The 19,013-nt window shown below is 34.0% G+C and overlaps 1 protein-coding gene across 1 annotated transcript; it reads right to left on the bottom strand.

The window, feature by feature from the left end:
- Positions 1–4,398: 4,398 nt before the first annotated feature.
- Positions 4,399–18,660, bottom strand: LOC132552800 (somatostatin receptor type 4-like). The gene is made up of 3 exons (XM_060216994.1): positions 18,582–18,660; positions 7,890–7,957; positions 4,399–5,316 (listed from the first exon to the last, which is right to left on the bottom strand). The coding sequence occupies exons 1-3, from the start codon at positions 18,658–18,660 to the stop codon at positions 4,399–4,401; spliced, it is 1,065 nt and encodes a 354-aa protein (XP_060072977.1).
- Positions 18,661–19,013: the final 353 nt, after the last annotated feature.

The following is a 19,013-nucleotide window of genomic DNA, read 5'->3' as shown; positions in this document are numbered from 1 at the left end:
ATTGTTATGTCAGAGAAAAAAAATATTTTGTTTGCGCTTAGACGTAGAAATAACTGAATCTGACATTGCAGTGTCAAAATTTTGTGCAGGGGCGCAGCTTCCATAGAACGAAAAAGCCCGGGCTTACACATAAAAAAAATCCGTGCATAGAGTATGTCGGACAAAATTACAAAAGTTAGATTGAAAATAAATATCAGGGGCTGAAATTTGTTGTTAAATATTTAAAAAAAAAACTGTCTCTGAAAACTATGCAAAACATCTTTGAAATCAAGAAATTCAGACCCCTCGCCTGGGCTTACACATTTCTGCTGGGCTTGCTACGCCCCTGGTGTGTTTAAGCTCAGTGACATGTTGACGCTTCATATATTGAAAGCCGAAATAAAAAAAATTATTGTCATTTAGAAGGTATCATTTTTTCATTCGTTGTTTTTATCTGGGTATAAACATGTAGATATCTTTTTATTTTTGGGACTTATTATTTGATTTATCTTCAGAAGTTATATAAATAAACCTATTTCCAAAAATCGGATGAGGTAAGAGATATGTGTGAAGTCATGCGAGATATCGCTGTACAGTTGCGGTAGTTTTTAGAGATAATCATCAGTCGATAAAACACAATTGTGCCTTATTTTCATGGTATCACTTTTTTAGAATATTTTTGTGTTTTAAATAAAAAAAAAGAAATAAAATTCGATCAAATACATGGTACAGACGCATTGTTCTTTCCTTAACCTTTGAATACAGCATATCTGTTTTCTTTTTTTTTTCTATCAATAGAACATAGGTTCTTATAACACAACCAGTAGAAGTTTCGATACCTACACGATAACCTTCATCAGAAACATTACCAGTGTGGAGCGTACTACATATGTGCGTAATGTGCGAAATGGTAAGGAATCGACCATCTTTTTTCGGTTGTAGGCCTACTATATAATCCTTTGAACACTATGGCCGAAAAACAGTGTGACGAGATGGTAAAAGATTTAAAACCAAAAATACACAAGATGGTAACAATGTACTGTAGTCAATTCGTCCAAACTTACTCGTTGTTTTTATAGTTTACTATAAATTTGGATTTATTGGTTTTTGATATCAATAAGTTATTAGTTAGATAATCTATTAGATTTGTGCCTCGTGAGGCGATCTTTTATTTCAAGGCGTATTTTCGTTCATAGACATATAATTGTATTTCTTATATTATCGGACGAGTATGATCTGTGTCAGTGAAAAGTCGATATTTTCTTGAGGGAACACGTGCCAAGACTGACATGTCCGAACACCTGAGACTTCTGAAATGAACAAATTGAATTACTATCCTAATTATTACCTCATTAGCAGCAACGCGTAATTATCCAGTTAAACTGAATAATTGAAATTGAAGTCTGTAACTTGCTAATTTGTTAATAGTAGAAAATCGGTAATAAGCTTGTTGAACTGTTAGGATGGGGAAATGATACCAAAGAAGGAATAGTTAGACATTACTTTCATCTTTACACACAAACATCAGATAATAATATTACTTCACAAATACCAATAAATTTAGATAAAAAAAAAAACAAACAAACTTTATATCTTTGTTACCGTTCTTTAAATTGATACGTCATCAACATTGTAGATATTTACGAAATGGTTATATCACAATTGAATAAATATATGATTACATACACTTTTAGTTTGTATGAAAGATGAACTTAAATATGACGCATATGACGTAATTAAGAAAAAATCCAGCGATGTCAACGACAAAGTACAGACTTAAAATAAATTCAAACAGAGGGGTCCACTTTTGGGTATATTACATCTGCACAAAATAATTCACCCTTAGTTAATATATATGCGCAGTGTTGTGTAAATCCAACAGGACAGAGTAGTTCTTTATATTGAATTATTACCGAAATCATTCAAGAAGCCGTCAAACGCATCGTCGACAAGATACAGTGTCTCCTCTCAGCGGCACGATCGGTCAGACAGGAAATATCGCTGGCTTTGACCTGATCGAACTATATATCGATCAGAGTAGGATCATATCGATCACAGGTCAGCTGAAGGAATTATATTCTGACCTTTAAAATCAATACGCATTGAACGTAGTCCAATTGTAAATATCTAATTTTATGATACCGGTTTTACCTATACAGGAACAACAACAAAATACCAACAAATTATAACTGGCAATATATTAACAGAAAAAATGAAAAATGGAACGAAGACTCCACGAAAACTATAAGGAGAATAAGGCCGGGTGTGCCGGACATCTTGGTCAATATGAGTAAGTAATGTCACGTCCTCAAAAAAGATAATTGTTAAGAAACACTATCTTTTTCTGACACATGAATCATTTTAAACCCGTGTTGATGTTTCGGTTATACAATTCTAAAAGTACCAAAATAGGAAGAGCAACATTGATTAAAAACACTGATGTTAAAATTTGTATGACATTGTCACCTGACTCAAATTTACATGCAGCACAATCTGTATCGGTCTTCTTTGAGTCATTCACTCCATGGTGCCTTTTTAAGAATAATTTATCTAAATGGCGTGCCATGATAATTTGACAGTAATTGTTACTATTGTTTGTATTCTTATAAATCATTTCGATTTCTAAAACCAATCAAGCATTTGGTACTATTTTACGTCTTCAGCGTTTAGATATACATAAAATGCCCATTTAATCTCAGAAGATATCTTATTCCCATGACAGATTTAAAAATTATCATTGCACACAGGAGAAAATACAATGATTTGCAATTACACCATGAATTTCCCTTAGAGTCATTAAGGCTTGCAGGACGTCGTTATATCAGTGACCACTTCTATTCTCGCTATACGTGTCATTGACGAAATTATCATCGGTTTACGTGGAATGCCAAATCTACTTTATGTCAAGCTGTAACCGAATGCAATGGAGAACATTGTCCTTGTCTTTAAAGGGAGGCCAAGAAGAGATTAAATCAATTTTATTTCAAATCTTACCATTAATACGTACACAATAAGTGTCCATTTTATTGCTTTTTTAAAACACCTGTTGATTTTCTTAACAAAATTTGATAAAATTCTTAATTAATCTACCATAACATTAAGCAATTGTCAATTTAAAGTTGCCGAAGATTATGCCTACGATATCCAGTTCTGATGCATACGATTTTACAAAAGACACGCAAGTGAAAAGCTTAAATATGAATATAGAACTAGTTAGCACATTGTGAATTGATAAACGAAACTGCATCTTACTACTGTTTCGTCTTTCCATGAATCGTCAGGGATATTTAGGACCGTAATTCTGCTACGGGAGTGGCGGCTGTGGAAAATACTAAGTGAACAAAAAATGTAAGTGTCGAAGTGGGAAGGTGCCACTAGTCCGTCAAATTTTCGTAATTTTCATGTATCTCATAATTTCAAAGCAACGGTAAATGTATGTGTATATTCTGAACCGTGTCTCTATTAGAAGAATTAATTAAAAAGTGGCATGCAGGTTACTTCGGGTACTAATATTCCACCAGCACTCGAACGGTATTTGATTTGGAATGTCCTCTGTATTGGTCTGTAAAACTCCAAGGCTAAACAGGCTTGCTTTGTTAAATAACATGAATATCATTTGACAAAATATATATATATATGTATATAAAACAATTCAACAAAACAAGAAAAAAAAACCCCGTGAAAACAAAACCACAAAACACACAGCGTCCTACAATACACATGAGTTTATTGATTATATGTAGCATAACGTACGATTAAGTACAATATACACATTAAATATCTAATTCGCGTCACTTTGCGATATATACATCTTAAAGTTGAGATACTATGCATTGTACAAAACCAATCGACAATTCTGCTTCCTATGATATGTTTGGTTGATAATCTCCTCTGTACAGTTTTTCCTCCATATGTTTCCATATAAATTGCCGTCTGTATTACGACATCACAATGTTGCAAACATCATGCATGGCGTCGACATATATCGAGATGACGTTGTGACGTCATATAAATCACAAACCAATTGAAATAGAGACGTCAACATGTTGACGTAGGCGACAAAAATGTATGACACAGTTCGATAACATGATAAAATACGATTGGAGATATTTTCCTTCCAGACAATTAATGACGTTCATCGTATTTGCGTTTTGTAATAAAAGTGAACCAACACACCTCCACGGCTGTTTGTGATTTCATCAAAACTTCATAAAAAGGCCGAAAACAATCAAATAGGTTCCTGCTTTCGTACATGCGACCATTCCGTAAGAACAAACACATACAATGGATACAGGCATTGCACGTATAAAACACGTTTCTCGTCAAAGGCAATGCTCCATCCTCATGCAATCAGTTAGTAGTACACGTGATATTGATTAATTAAATACACAAACAAAAACACGTGATCTTAATTACCAATTACACTGTCTGGCTTGTGCCTGCAGAGACTTCTGTGCCAGTACCAATATATTTTGATGTTTCGCTCGTGGCGACGTACTTCTTGCTAACTTCGGTAATTTCAGCAGGTTTCAGTTGACCTTCACAATGGAAAATGTTTTTAAATTCCTTCCGGAATGCTTTGTTAAAGAAACCATATATAATAGGATTCTGACCCGTATTTGCTAAAGCTAATATGATGGTAATGGTGAATTTTGTCGATGAAATAGAATTTAAGTACACGGCAAGAAAACTGACAACAAAAAATGGCGACCACATCAATACAAAAGATACTACAATCGCGACAAACATTTTGGTGAGTCGAAGTTTCCGTCTCGTTCTGAGTTCTGATCTTGTTAGTCGTCCAGTGCGTCGCAAAGATCTCCGTACAAACTTGAAAATCTTATAATAGTTTATAATTATAATCATAAGAGGGGCGATGAAGAAAAACGTGACCATGAACGAGAGATATACATCAATATGGAAGTGTTCCGGCCACATTATTCCACAGTAGGTTAAAGTGACGTCATCAAGGACCAGCTCTCGCTCCAATTGTGCCCAGGCAATGGGTATCGGAAAACTGGACGAGAGCACCCATATTCCAAGTATCACGAAACCGGCAATTTCTTTCGTCATCTTTTTACTTGCCAGCAGACAAATACTGAAGAAACGTTCAATGCTGATCATCATTAACGTTAATATGGAGGATATTCCGGAAACGAATTGAACATAAGTGACCAACTTGCACACAACGTTCCCAAATACCCACCTTTGGGTAACACGGGTAACCATGATGAATGGGATCCACATAGCAAACACGAGGTCAGCTACAGCCAGGTTACATATAAAGTAGTTGGTAGTTTTCCTCATCTTCGGATTTCTGTATACTGCCCACACTACCTGGAATTTCAATGGAAATTAAATGACAATAATTTCTTTTAATTTCAGTTCAGTGCTTAAGATTATGTAATCATTAATTCTTAATTTAACGAACAGCTTGTCATAAGAGATTTAAAATCTAGTCCAAATTGTCCAGTCTCTCCCAGAGTGCATTGCAGTAACCTAATAACACCTTTGTAAACGCCACGTCAAGCTTCTGGTGTTCAGTAATAAAGTACTCAATCTATTTTATTATTATTATTATTATTATTATTATTATTATTATTTTGTAAATAGGAAATGACTACATTGGTTTATATGGTTATAAACGGTATGGATTATTTCGCGGAGGGGTAAAAGAGTAAATAGTCACCAACCGTCAGGTCTTCAGGTTTTGTACTTTCACGTTGCAACTACCATCGTGTGCTTGACATACATAGTGATATACTGCAGCATCAGTGATAACTTTGGTAACAATCTTAATGACATCTAATTTAGATATTTCAAATGTTGTTTTCAATGCTAATAGATAGCATACAAAACAGTCTACATCTGTGTCAGGGAGGCCGCCATTGTTTTACACGACGTCAAAGTTTGACCCCTATCGTGAGGACAACTATTGGTAGTCCGTCAGCCGTTTATAGAGGTGTATTTTCATCAACTTTATTCATGCATTTTAAAAGAGATTCATTTGGCGTAACAAGTGTTGTCGGTGATGGATGACAAAAATAGTTCAACTTTGTAACACAAGGGTTCAAAAGATGCAGGTTGATAAAAATTGTGGGGAAGTGTTACGGTCGCCATAGTGATCTCACTGAGAAATATTCTATTTGAAGCTGAACGTATTTGTTACTCGTTAGTTTGCATGTTGATTCTATTTGCGAACACGACACTAATTATTTGGGTTGACCAATGTTTACATGGCATATGTTGTCGATGAAGCCAACGAGGCTTACTCTTCCGGAACACTTAGTCTTATTCTCCTTGAACTTTTTCAGGAGTCTCCGTGTAAATCTTTCTTTTGTTCATATTTTACCCTAGTGTTATTGAATTTGAGTTTGAATTACGATTATGTTGCCAAGTTGGTATTTTCTGGATGTTTTTTATAGAAACAAAAAATGGACAGCGACAGGTCTGGTAGCAAAAGGAACAAATTTGACTTAAGAAACTATTATTTATATAAGTACAGCATTGTTCGTTAGATACTTGACAGGCAGAGGAAAATGTGTATGTAGATATATAAGTACAGCATTGCTCGTTAGATACTTGACAGGCAGAGGACAATGTGTATGTAGATATATAAGTAAAGCAACCTGACAACGAATATTGCATAGATACAAATGTTCATAGTGACTCGCAAGGGATTTACTGTTAGCTGAAAAAATACCTAAATAATGAGAAATTCTGCGCCGTGGACAGACGATTATGTTCATGCCATGGTAGACAGAAGCGGGATGCCTAATTAGAAGTTTCACAAATACCGGAACAGAAGCTTTATGACTACTAGGAAATTAATTTTAACATGGCAATTAAAGCTTTGAAGGCGTTTTTCTCATTAGCGCCTCTTCACGATGTGCCCAGGGCGGGCCCGATCTCGTTTGGTTCTGTAGTTTTAGTTTCATTACAACGTCTTACACCACAATCTGATGGAAGAAGATTCTGAGAAACAGGTTTCGTGTTTCCTTGTCTACAAACCACCGGAGTAGATTTCTGATATCATGTTTTCATTTGAAGATGGCTTACCTATATGAGATATCAGTCACTACATGAAATAAGAATATATCAAAGGTTACCAAGGGTTAGATTTTGTTGTCTTGTTTGCTCTGTCTGGGATCTTAATGAGACAATTCCAAGCACGTGACGTCATTATCAAGATGAGCCATTGACTTTCGACAGTCTAACCCAAAGGGGAGGTAATAAAGTAGGATAATAAAATTAGCAACGAATGACTTGCAAATAATGTATCATCCTTAAATGTTCGATTTATCTCATTCTTGGATTTGATTGACGTCCTGTAAAATCTCATTTGAGTTAAGCTTCAAACAAGATTATGCTACAGAATATCAGCCTTTGCTTTAGAGAAATCGATCCAGAACGAATACGTTCACACATATGTACACATATATACATAAATGTCTTTAAAAGAATATTTCATAATTTTGTATCTGAAATATATGATATATACAGATGATAACTGATATGCTTATTGAAGTTAAAAAACCTATGAACCAGGCTAGAACGTAATCTGTCAGTATAAGTAAAGATAAATGTTCGTTTTAAAAAGAAGGTATTTATTTTCACACATTTCTCACTGATTGTTCACATAGGGGCGACATAGAAATGTATTATGAAAAAAATGAATCATATTGGCTTGATTGTTATAAATATTCAATATACAGTCAAACTTCGTTATCTCGAACTCGGCAGGACCACGGGAAAACTTCGAGTATTCAATTGAAGAGAGTTCGAATACTTTGTTTAAATTTAGAATTTAGGCAGGGACCGACGGAATTGTTAGAATTAAGTGGATTCTTCGAGTTATACAAGTTCGAGATAAAAAGGTTCGACTGTATTGATATACTAGATATACTAACCATTCCGTTTCCGATGAAAGCAAACACCATGATAACGCCTAACACGAGAGCCTCGACTGCAGCTTGACCTATATAAAGACAAGAAAACGTTTTACTGAAAAGGACGATGTTAAAAACCTTTTCTGTTATAGGAAATCTCTTTTTATGACACTTTCCCTTGGCTGTTATATTTTTATGATGTTCAAGGGAGGAAACAAAAATGCTTATTAATTATCCGTGTCAGAACCTATATACATTAAAGGTCGTAACTTATGCCATTTTGTAGATCAAGTACTCTTTTAACATGGGAAGTGGAAAGTATACATATAGATACTTGTTCATGAATTGCTATAAACCTCACTCCTTTTACTATTTTAACTCATTTTTCAACATTTGTGACTCCTATCATAATAGAAGACTCTTAAAAGCATTAACAATTGTATGTTATCGCTTTCATTGTTTCTTAAGGAATTAAAGATGAAATGACATTTATTTAACCCAATGGTTTGTTCCTGCTCATAAAACCATTAAATTAAATATTCAATATCTAACATTAACATTGAAAATTGTGTTCATTTGATATTTCCACGCTGGATTCCTTTGCGTCGGAATTTACAAAGCAACTGGAGTTTCCCCGAATAGAGTACTCTATCTTAAATGACTTTTAAGCAATCCATACACAGTTCAAATGTTGTTTTTCCGACGTAAGCATAACACCCATTCACCTTTGGGTCAGTGTTCCAATATAAGGCACATATATGACTTTCTCTGCGTTTTTATATAGGAATTCAACACCACTTTTTACTACCGAGACTGTAAATGAAATGCGATCACTTCAGAGGAGGGTTTAACATAAAAATATGCTCAACATCAATACGTTGTTACAACTAATGGACTTTATTAGGCATGTTTTTTCAGACATTTCCGAGCAGAACAATTTAGGAGGATTCATTAAAAAGAATCAAAATAGAGGCAGCAGTATTGATATTCATTAACTTCTAAGTTTAAAAATATGTAAGAGGAATCGGAAGCCACGAACTCCTTAGGTGTACATAAAACATACCAGCAACCGAACTCATCTAATCCATTATCATTCAAAGGATACTATATAAAAAGCAACTATATAAAAACCAGATGAAATGTACAATACATGTTAATCTCAACACTCAAAATTCCGTATTCCGTGCCAATTCACATCAAAATGATATTGTTTAAAAATATGTAAGAGGAATCGGAAGCCACGAACTCCTTAGTTAATCTCAACACTCAAAATTCCGTATTCCGTGCCAATGGATTCTAGTCAAGCAGCCGATGTCAGCATCTGAATAATTTTAAATAGTTCATACTTCTTCAACATACGAAAATGATACCAATATAACCTTTATCTTCATCCTCATGCCACAATACCAGGTATTGAAATCGTGTTATTTTATCAGTATCAACGTATTTCGCCTTAATCCCTGATGGCTGCCCACGCTAACTTGTTCTTCCAGAGCGAGTTGAACGCCTTCAACATAGTATTGTATCGATAGAAATCCATGAAATCGATGGTCTAATTTCAGGACATTCCGCATGATATCCAACTCGTTAGGGATCTTTTGTATCATTGTAACAAGGACGACCAAGTACATTGCCAAGTACCTCTTGACCAGAGAAAACGAAAAAGATAAAATCTATTTTGCTTGGTATTTACCATCATCACAACGAAAGTCATTGTATTTTCTCGATTTGAAATGATATTGTCTACAACTGAAAATAATCAGAACATGGCTAATATAACACGCCAGTTCTTTGATGATTACGAAGCAGGAAATGGCAATTATTTTTAAGTTGTTTTCAATGGTGCATTTGTATCATTATATCATTGAAACCCCGGATTAAATGGATTAAGTGCATATTTGTCATTTCTGTTAGAGGGGGCGGTCATTACTAAACGTTAACAATTTACTTGTATTGGAATGGTTTGATGAAAAAGTTCGTTTAACAGACTTGTTATCTTTAGAGTATCCAAACAAATTTAATCAACAGGAAAGGATCAAAGGTTTTGTATAACTACCATAAGAAGCAAATATTTCAGATACAGATTAGGAAACGCCTGTTCCCAAAGTATAGACATTTTTTAAAGTTTGCATAGAACCCTTGATCCTAACCATCACGTGTCCTTATTTCGTCTCTAGGATTACGGTGTTTCAGAATAATCCATAGATTTCAAATGTTTAAAGGAGTATCATCATACTTCAAGAGTATAAATATTGTTGTTCCACAACGTACGATACTGAGACCTTAATATTTCACTTGAAAGATTTCCTACATTTTTACTTGTGACATTTCTCAAAGTGTTAAAGGCAAGTCAGCTAATGAGGTTGAGAGTAAATTAAGTGAGGACTCCCTGTTACCTAGTAAGTAGAAGACCCTAAATTAAATGAGTCAAACTCGAACAAAATCTCAATGAAGCTGATTGGTTCTTCCGTAAAGCTCGCGAAACATAGAGAATGAAAATGAAAGTAGACGACGCTATCCCAGAAACTGTGGCAAATTGCCAGGAGTTTTTGTATAGATAGTTGCTTTTCTTGGATCAATCCCTTTGATTGTGCTTGTAACAAGTTGACAAAAAGATACGAGTTTTAAAAAGAGTATACAGTCATCGTTTCACCGCATTTCATGTTCTGTATGGAGTAATACTAACAACTTGTTACTGACAAACAGTCTCATTGACTTCAAAAAGATCTGATACAGTTATTTTAAATGTAATAGATATTCTTAACTTCCCCAATTTGCAACAATTGATATCTATACCTATGGTATATTGATAATCAGTGATGAGGCTCTCGATTTGTATAAAGCAACATTTGTTTACTTAAGTCAGTCAAGTTATAAAGAAGGGGAATTCCTTCTTTTATTTTCCTAAATACAGAACAGCATTCTATAAGCATTCTTTTAGATATTCGTATACTACTTTACAGGTGTTTATTTTAATTAGAGGTATCTAATTCAACATTATGCAATATGAATCGAAAGTCTACTTGTGATAAAGTTCTGCTTTAAACCCGTAATTTGATTTGAATTTCATCCGTAGTGTTATCTCAAAGTATAATTTTTATGTCATGTGTATCTTTAATGACGTCTTTTAGTAAAGATATGTCCATTTAAGTTTTCACATAATTGATAATAAAATTGCATATACATTTACTTGTGCTTTAAATGGTCATATTATAAACTAGACAACGACATCATCATCATCATCATCATCATCATCATCATCATCATCATCATCATCATCATTATTAATGAAGAATCGTTTGTCCTATATTGTTTAATAATCTTTAAACACCTATGGTCATTTACGGATGATCTCTATATGTATGCGAGATGAAGGCGTATGTTGAGTGAATATTATCGGGAGACTGTGATATGTCTGTGTACGCCTCCTACTTATATAGACCAGAGAGTAATGTAAATTATTGGGATAAGTCGGATGAAACTCTGGCTAAAGCCGTCGATACCTCTTTGGGTGTAATATTGACAGGTGATATTAATATTGACATGTGTACATTTACTTCACCGTCTAATAAGACTACTTACCAAACATAATTTATCTAGTCTCGTCAACGAACCAACAAAAATCACAACGGCGAGTGCTACGTCCAATTACACAATCTTTACTTACAACAGAATCTTTATCAAAAATGCTTCTGTATCACTACCCTTCTGTAGTGAGTATTCATCAGTTCATGCGGTAATTTCTTTTAATATATTTAAGCAAATGAGTCATAAAAAATCCATACTGAAGTATGATCAGGCTAGTTTCGTATGTATGAACAATGCTTTTCTTTATGTTGATTGGTTATATCTTTCCTCTGATCAAGACATTGACTCATTCACTACTACTGTGATCCAGTCAGTAATAGAACAGATCAATAGTTTTATTCCAAGCAAAGTAATAGCAGAACGCTCTGATGATAAACCTTGGATGCGTAACATCATCAAACTCAAAATAAGACAAAGAAATGGAATGCATGGTAAAGCAGAGTCTACTAATAATTAGTACAAGTTCCGGCTATTTAGGAATGAAACTATTCACCTTATTCGTAAAGCAAAAGCTAACTATATAACAAAAATTTCTCTTAATGATGATATGGTCCCTCCTGATAAACGTTGGAAGATATCTAAATCTATCGCCAGCTTTTCTAACAAATCCTATTCTATCCTTCCCCTTGATAATCAAATCTTCCACCATCCTATTGACAAAGCAGAAATCCTTAACAAGCACTTCACCAAAATCTCTTACAAGTATCCATATAACTCGGCATCAATCTAAATTCATACCAGGTGGTGCTACAGTTTAAGCATTTTTTGTTTATATATATAATAAAATCATCAGTAATATAGATCAGGGTAAGGATTTAATGTATGTCTTTTGTGATATCAGTAAGGCTTTTGACCGAATGTGGCCCCAAGGTCCCTTTTATAGGCTAAACAAAGATGGTGTTGATGGAAATTTACTTATTTGGTTTAAAACTTTCTGATAGAATGCAAAGAGTTAGCACTGAGCTACCATTCACAGTTTATGGTAATAAATGCCGGGGTACCACAAGGATCAGTCTTAGGGACACTTCGTTTCCTTCTATACATAAATGATATCACTGAAAACATTTCTACTAATATTTCTACTAATATTAAGTTCTATGCAAATGACACACATCTTAATATTTAATTGTTGACAACAACCCAGCCCAGGCAGCACAGGAACTAGCAACAGACCTAACTTACATTGGTGAATGGGCAAATACATAGGATATTAAATTTAATCCTAAATCAATTAATTCAGTTGCATTTTCTAGAAAGCATGACTCATCACCCTCCTATAACTTTTTAGAATCGCCATATTACAGACAAAACATCCAATTAACATTAAGGACAAGTTTTTACAAATGATGCATCGTGGAAATTACATATTCAGAATATTTTTGAAAAAGTCTACCAGAGATTCAATATTCTTCGCCTTATCAAAACTAAAGTCAACCGAAAATGATTAATTACCATTTACACTTCATATTTTAGGGCAATTCTTCGCTACCTTCTCACTACAAACTTGTGTCTCATGTATCATCACAATGCAAGTGGAGTCATAGTGTGATGACGTCAAAATCGAAAAAGTATGGCCCTTTAACGATAACTATAGAGAGTCATATGGGATCCTCGACTCAGATTGTGTATCGTGAGAGTAAATGATTGACCTTGAAAGATTTAGTGTTAAGATGTCATTGTTCACTATCGAAAATTTGCCAATGTATATTTACTGTTGAAAGGGTTATTGTTGAAGAGTTACCGTAAAAAGACTGATCATTGAAAATTAGCCTCTGACAACTGACCGTTAAAGATTGATAAAGAAATTCTGTTTGGTTAGCTTTGATATATTTACAACCAATTAATTTATCTTTGTATTTAAAAGCAAATAAGAATAAAACATTTTTGTAGGAAAACGTTCGTTCCTACAATAAAGACAAAAAAGCAAGAAATTGGTCTGTCGACGAAGAAGCCAGTACTCAGAATTCAAAGGGGACTTGAGTAACCAGTGTATATATCACATACCCATTTATTATTCTCTAACCTTAATTACCACACTGCAGTACACAGGTTCACACTCGGTGGCATGTAGATACTTATCCAAGTTTTACGTGGTTTCAGCAACTTGTTCCATTTCAAATTACGTAAAGAATTCATGGAGGTGTCAAAAGTAATTTCGGACCGTCTGAGTGTGTACTTAAAGCACCGAACACATTGGCAGCATCGCTTTCACTATAAAATGCCCCAGAGGCAATTTCAATATTTCAAACATACTCTTCTGGACTCTCACCACGCCAGAACGAGTGTTATATTGTTCGAATAACGGTAATCATTCACAACTTTACCATAATGCTGATCTTCACTATATTTTCAAATGATTCAATAAACAAGAGTTTATATGTCTATTTGTGTGTGTGTGTGTGTGTGTGTGTGTGTGTGTGTGTGTGTGTGTGTGTGTGTGTGTGTGTGTGTGTGTGTGTGTGTGTGTGTGTGTGTCTGGTGATGGTATGTCTGTTGGTGTGTGTGTGTGTGGTGATGGTATATCTGTTGGTGTGTATGTGTTGATGGTATATCTGTTGGTGTGTGTGTGTGTAATTTACTAAAATGTATATCTCACTATCTACAAAGTGAACTGAATAGTGACAAAGAGATCCAGTGATACATATGTATGTATGTAGCATTTGCGTCTAAGATGAAACAACAAATATGTACAGGTCTGTAAAACGTGTAGACAAAGCATTCACAAAATGAACTTTTTGTAGATCACGGCAAACTATTTTTTCTTAGCATTCGGCCAGGGGATTAAAAATCGATGTGCCATGGTCAAGAGAGTGAGTTTGATATACTTTGTCCTTGTGTAAATCCTCTTGCAAATATGATGCAACATTTACACTACGATGGTTCACAAGGGACCAAATTGTTTCTAAATTCATCCCTAATCTGAAACAAAAATATCCACCTGTATGTTTGTTGCATTCAAATCAAAGCCAGCAATGTGTTTCTGAATCCCTTTGCGGGCTGCGTGCATGATCATGGACAACACAAAGGTTGATGTCAGATTGTATCGATCAAACGAAATAACACATACGTCCTACTTTACACATAGACTTGCCAATACTACATAAAGTCTGATCCCATCAGTAGTAATGTTTGTCGTTTTTGTTGCTGTAGTTAGATTTGGCTGTATTCTCTAAAATGTCTTATGTCTTATCAGATACTTTAACAATAAACGTACCATTTGACGTATTTTTATTCTTTACTATGTCACGGTCAAATGGAGATGTGTTAAAACGCTAATATCGATACAATGTAACACATTGGGAGGGTTTTTTTTCATTTATTTACACACCAAGTTCTATACATGTATATCAATACAAAACACGTACCAAAGAAACACATTTCCAGTATTTGTATTCGTTTAATTACACATGGAGATATATATATACACGTTTATAGATACATAACATGTACCATAGATAACACAATCTGAAGTATCTATGTAATGAAATAACTGTAATGAAACTGTGAATGCTCGAAAAAATTGGAAACAAACACTCGTTCGATTGGAACATAGAGAGTTTATAGAGTGCAATTTCCACACATTTTCATAATATTTTTCTCTTTTTGATTTTGTTTGATTGGGGTTTTTGTTTTTGTTTTTGTTTTGTTTTGTTTTGTTTTTTAGTTTTTTAAAGTTTTAAAAATTGTTCTTTTAAAAGACAGCTTAGTAAAAATTGAACAATTTCAACCAGGGATGGAATATAAATGATTTCGTCTTACTAACACACATTTCGTTTGTTTTGCTTATTATCATTATCAATGAATGGGGATGGGTATCGGACGAAAAAGAAAATCTCCAACATTAGACATCTGACAAGTAAACGACTCGTACCTACAGCTTCAACAACAATAAGATTTGATAATAATGATAGACTTTATTTAAAGTCGACGCCACATTGAATTTACAGTACCCTTTTTACAAATGGTCTACATACGTTAACTAATAAAATTGTTTTCTGGGAGACTGCTAACTACTGTAAATGATTAATCACATGCTATACACGCTGAGGATGGTCTTTCCAATGTTCTCCCGTACTGAAACACTTTATCAAATATTTGTTCAATGTCATCTCTTAATCTCATTAAGTATCTCATTGTTAGACTTTTACGCTCATCCCTGTTCAATTTTAAAAATATATTCCTGATATTGTTTTCATAATAAGACTTTTGAAAATGTAATATAAACTTATGCTATAACAACGTGTTTAATGATATTTAAGATGTTTTGCGTATGCACATTTAAAAACACATATTTAGAATTAAATAAAGTAGAGCCAAAATAATGAACTTAATTTCATCATACGACTGTTTCGTTCTTCTGGGACGTGGCAAAGGTTGCAAAGGGCCCCCAGTTTAAAACCTAGGAGGCTTGTATGCAATCGCATGCTATGTAACTAATTGGTTGGCTCAAAGGCTAAGTGTATTCTTAAGGGAGTAAAAATAGTGCCTTTGTTTGATCTCTAACACCATTGAATTTCGTCTTGAGATCGAGTGGTTTTAGTACATTATTTAACTTCTTAAACAAGACAACTGTGAACACGACAACTTTGAACACGACAACTTTAATTGACAATTTGCTGGAACACAATGTGTATTTCTGATATAAAAAAACACGTACTCTCCACGTGCAAAGCATGCAACAATAAACCTTGCAATATTTGAAATAAAAATAATCATGAAAAACACAAAGTTTTCTAATTATCTGAAGATTGACGCTAAATTTAATTTTCTTCATACAAGAGTCAAATTAAGTATAATTGATTAATTTATGACCACAAGCTAATAAGTTTAAACCAGTCGCCAGAAACATGATCTTGTGCTATATTAAGAATAGAAAAAAATATTTCGTAACTTTCCATTACTTAATCAGCCTAGAAATATCTCCTTATGAAACTCAATAAGCTTTTAGTTTAAATTATACATCTTCAGGCTAAATGTTTTGTGGTTTTAAAACGTGAACAGGAAATGAAGCTGATTATAGCAATGACGAGTTCAATGTTTAAAATCAAATACTTTCCGTATACAAAAGTTATTAATTTCTGAACAGCAGCGTGGCGGATTGCCATATTTTTCGTCGGGAACGGTGCAAGCTTGGAGATGGTGATAAAGACATTACTCAACCGTGTCGTTCCATATGGTCGAACTGATTTGCAGTGTGAGACAAAATATTTTGGGAAGTAAATTTGCAGTTTCCTGTTGCAGGAGGATAACGTATTAGTTGATTTAAGTTTTATGTTAAAATAAAATTAATTGTACCATATTCACTTACTGTTATGTATTGCCATATGAGAAGTTGATAGCAACATGTTCTCTGTATTCCATAGCATCTTCTACTGTTCTTTCACCGGTTGGGGTCCCTAATGACTTTTTATGTGTCGACGTGGCGTTAAGATTGTAATGATAATAATTTTCTGTTGCCATTACAGTTCACTGATATCTAAATACGTTTGACACAATAGGGAATAAAGTACATATCAGCACATCACTTATTGGAGTATGTCTTTTTTCATTAAACTTAAGACTAAAAATAAGATCATTTTTAATGTGACTTTAGGAAGGAAAATAATTCTACTGTTAATATCAAACTTTAAGCATTCTTTATATTAAAGAGACAATTGCTATCAGGGTTATAAAAATGAATAAGTTGGCTCCGGTTTCTATAATATCTTAATTACTAATCAACAAATAAGCCTTTGTAATTATGATTTCCTTTATATCACTGGTTCTGACAAAAATTTCAAATGAAGAAGAGATAATCAAAGCGAAGAATTCAGCTAGCTCAAGCAAGTCTAAAAATCCGCGCTCAAGATTTTTTTATGAATTTCTACAGCAGATATAAGTTCAAAGGAAAAATATCGGTAGAAATTTCGTTTCATTGTCTACCACAATAAGACTATAAATATACGATGTGATAAAACACTATACTACATCGGTCCGCACTGTATCGGCATCTGTTTGTCAGGAGATATAAAACAGAATGATGGCGAAAAGGTTCCGCAAACTCGTGTTCCAGACGAGATCTCGTTATGTAATTCTATTGATTGTGGGAAAATCGTGACAAGGCGGATGGTGTGAGATTATAGTAGAAATACTTTGATATATTACTGTACAAATATTCCACTACTTCTACAGACACCTCTCAGAGGTGTTCTGTAATGTCCGTAACAAGCTGTAGACTTGCCATTTCAATGTTTTCTACTGTGAAGTAAAACATTGTTATGTTGCCACCATCACACAACAAAACATCTCAATACCGTCTTTATAATACAGCCAACGTTATTTCACAGCATTAGACACATATGTATATATAAGATTTATAGTAGATCTATGATAATATGCCACTGTAATACTGCAAATCTCATTATAAAGTCAGCGCAACAACCGTGATGTAAGCATTTGACAGCTTATCGAGAGAGACATAAACAAAATATTTACTGAAAATGTAAATTTGAAATTTATTGGCGCTAAGCCAGATGGTGAATGAAACAAGGAGATAAAAGTTTGTAGAAAATTCGATATTTCTGTACCTTTTTATTACACTTCACGTGGTAGAAATAATGTCATGTTGCTCATGTTAAGACTGTTATGTCTTTATGTTGTTATACAGTGAATAACAGTTGAACCTCGCTAACCCGAACTCTTATAACTCGAAGACCCTGCATATTTCGAAGCATTTGGTCGGTCAAGGCTAAACTTCACGCTTAACGTTCAAACGTATTTAAATCGCATACTTGAATATCTCCAAGTTTTATCATCCGATTTCGAGACAACGAGGTTCGACTGTATTCTGCATAGGATATGGCGTTTAATTAAAGATTCAGACGGTTTTGTTGATATAAATATCATATAAGGTATATTGGTCCTTAATCTCGTTTAGGAAAACTCTAAATGAATACCAGCCAATGTTTCTAGGAATAAGTGGCAATGTCTTTGAATAGAAAAGTTGAAAATTAGATAATGAAAAAATTGTGTTGAAAACACATCATTCTTTATGTCCACATTTACTTTCACGTCATTGAAACACAAAATGAAAGAATGATTCTCATTCATAATATATGTACAAGTGTTATTTATAGAGGTGCTTACCTGACCATTCCTCGCCGAATTCCGAGAAGAATGTAAACACAGTTTTGTTGGTACGTGGATCAACAATCAAAGATCCCATTCTGATTAATTTCAAAGAACCTCTTGAAACTCAAGTCCCAATGACAACATCACAGATATATGTCCAGCATTTCGTTGGGATCCATAAGCACGTTTAATGTGGGTAAACTTTCGAACGTTGAATAATTTATAGTTCATATTGTATCATTATGATTACGAAACCATATGCGAAATGATTATTTACAATTGTTAGTAATAGCCATGAAAATCTCGCTGACTTCTGTTTTAGTTTCAACATTCACTTCATTACATTAGAACATCTTACCATATCAGTGTCAAACTCACTTAAAGGAAACAACACAGCTTTGATAACTGGTCACAGTAACACAGCAATTCTATACTATACTATATTGA

This window comes from Ylistrum balloti, unplaced genomic scaffold (genome assembly GCF_031769215.1).
Source record: "Ylistrum balloti isolate Yb309-2 unplaced genomic scaffold, AGI_CSIRO_Ybal_v1 Utg370280, whole genome shotgun sequence".
Taxonomy (NCBI): domain Eukaryota; kingdom Metazoa; phylum Mollusca; class Bivalvia; order Pectinida; family Pectinidae; genus Ylistrum; species Ylistrum balloti.
The sequence above is the reverse complement of the archived record's forward strand: the minus strand, read 5'-3'. Positions and strand labels throughout refer to the sequence as shown.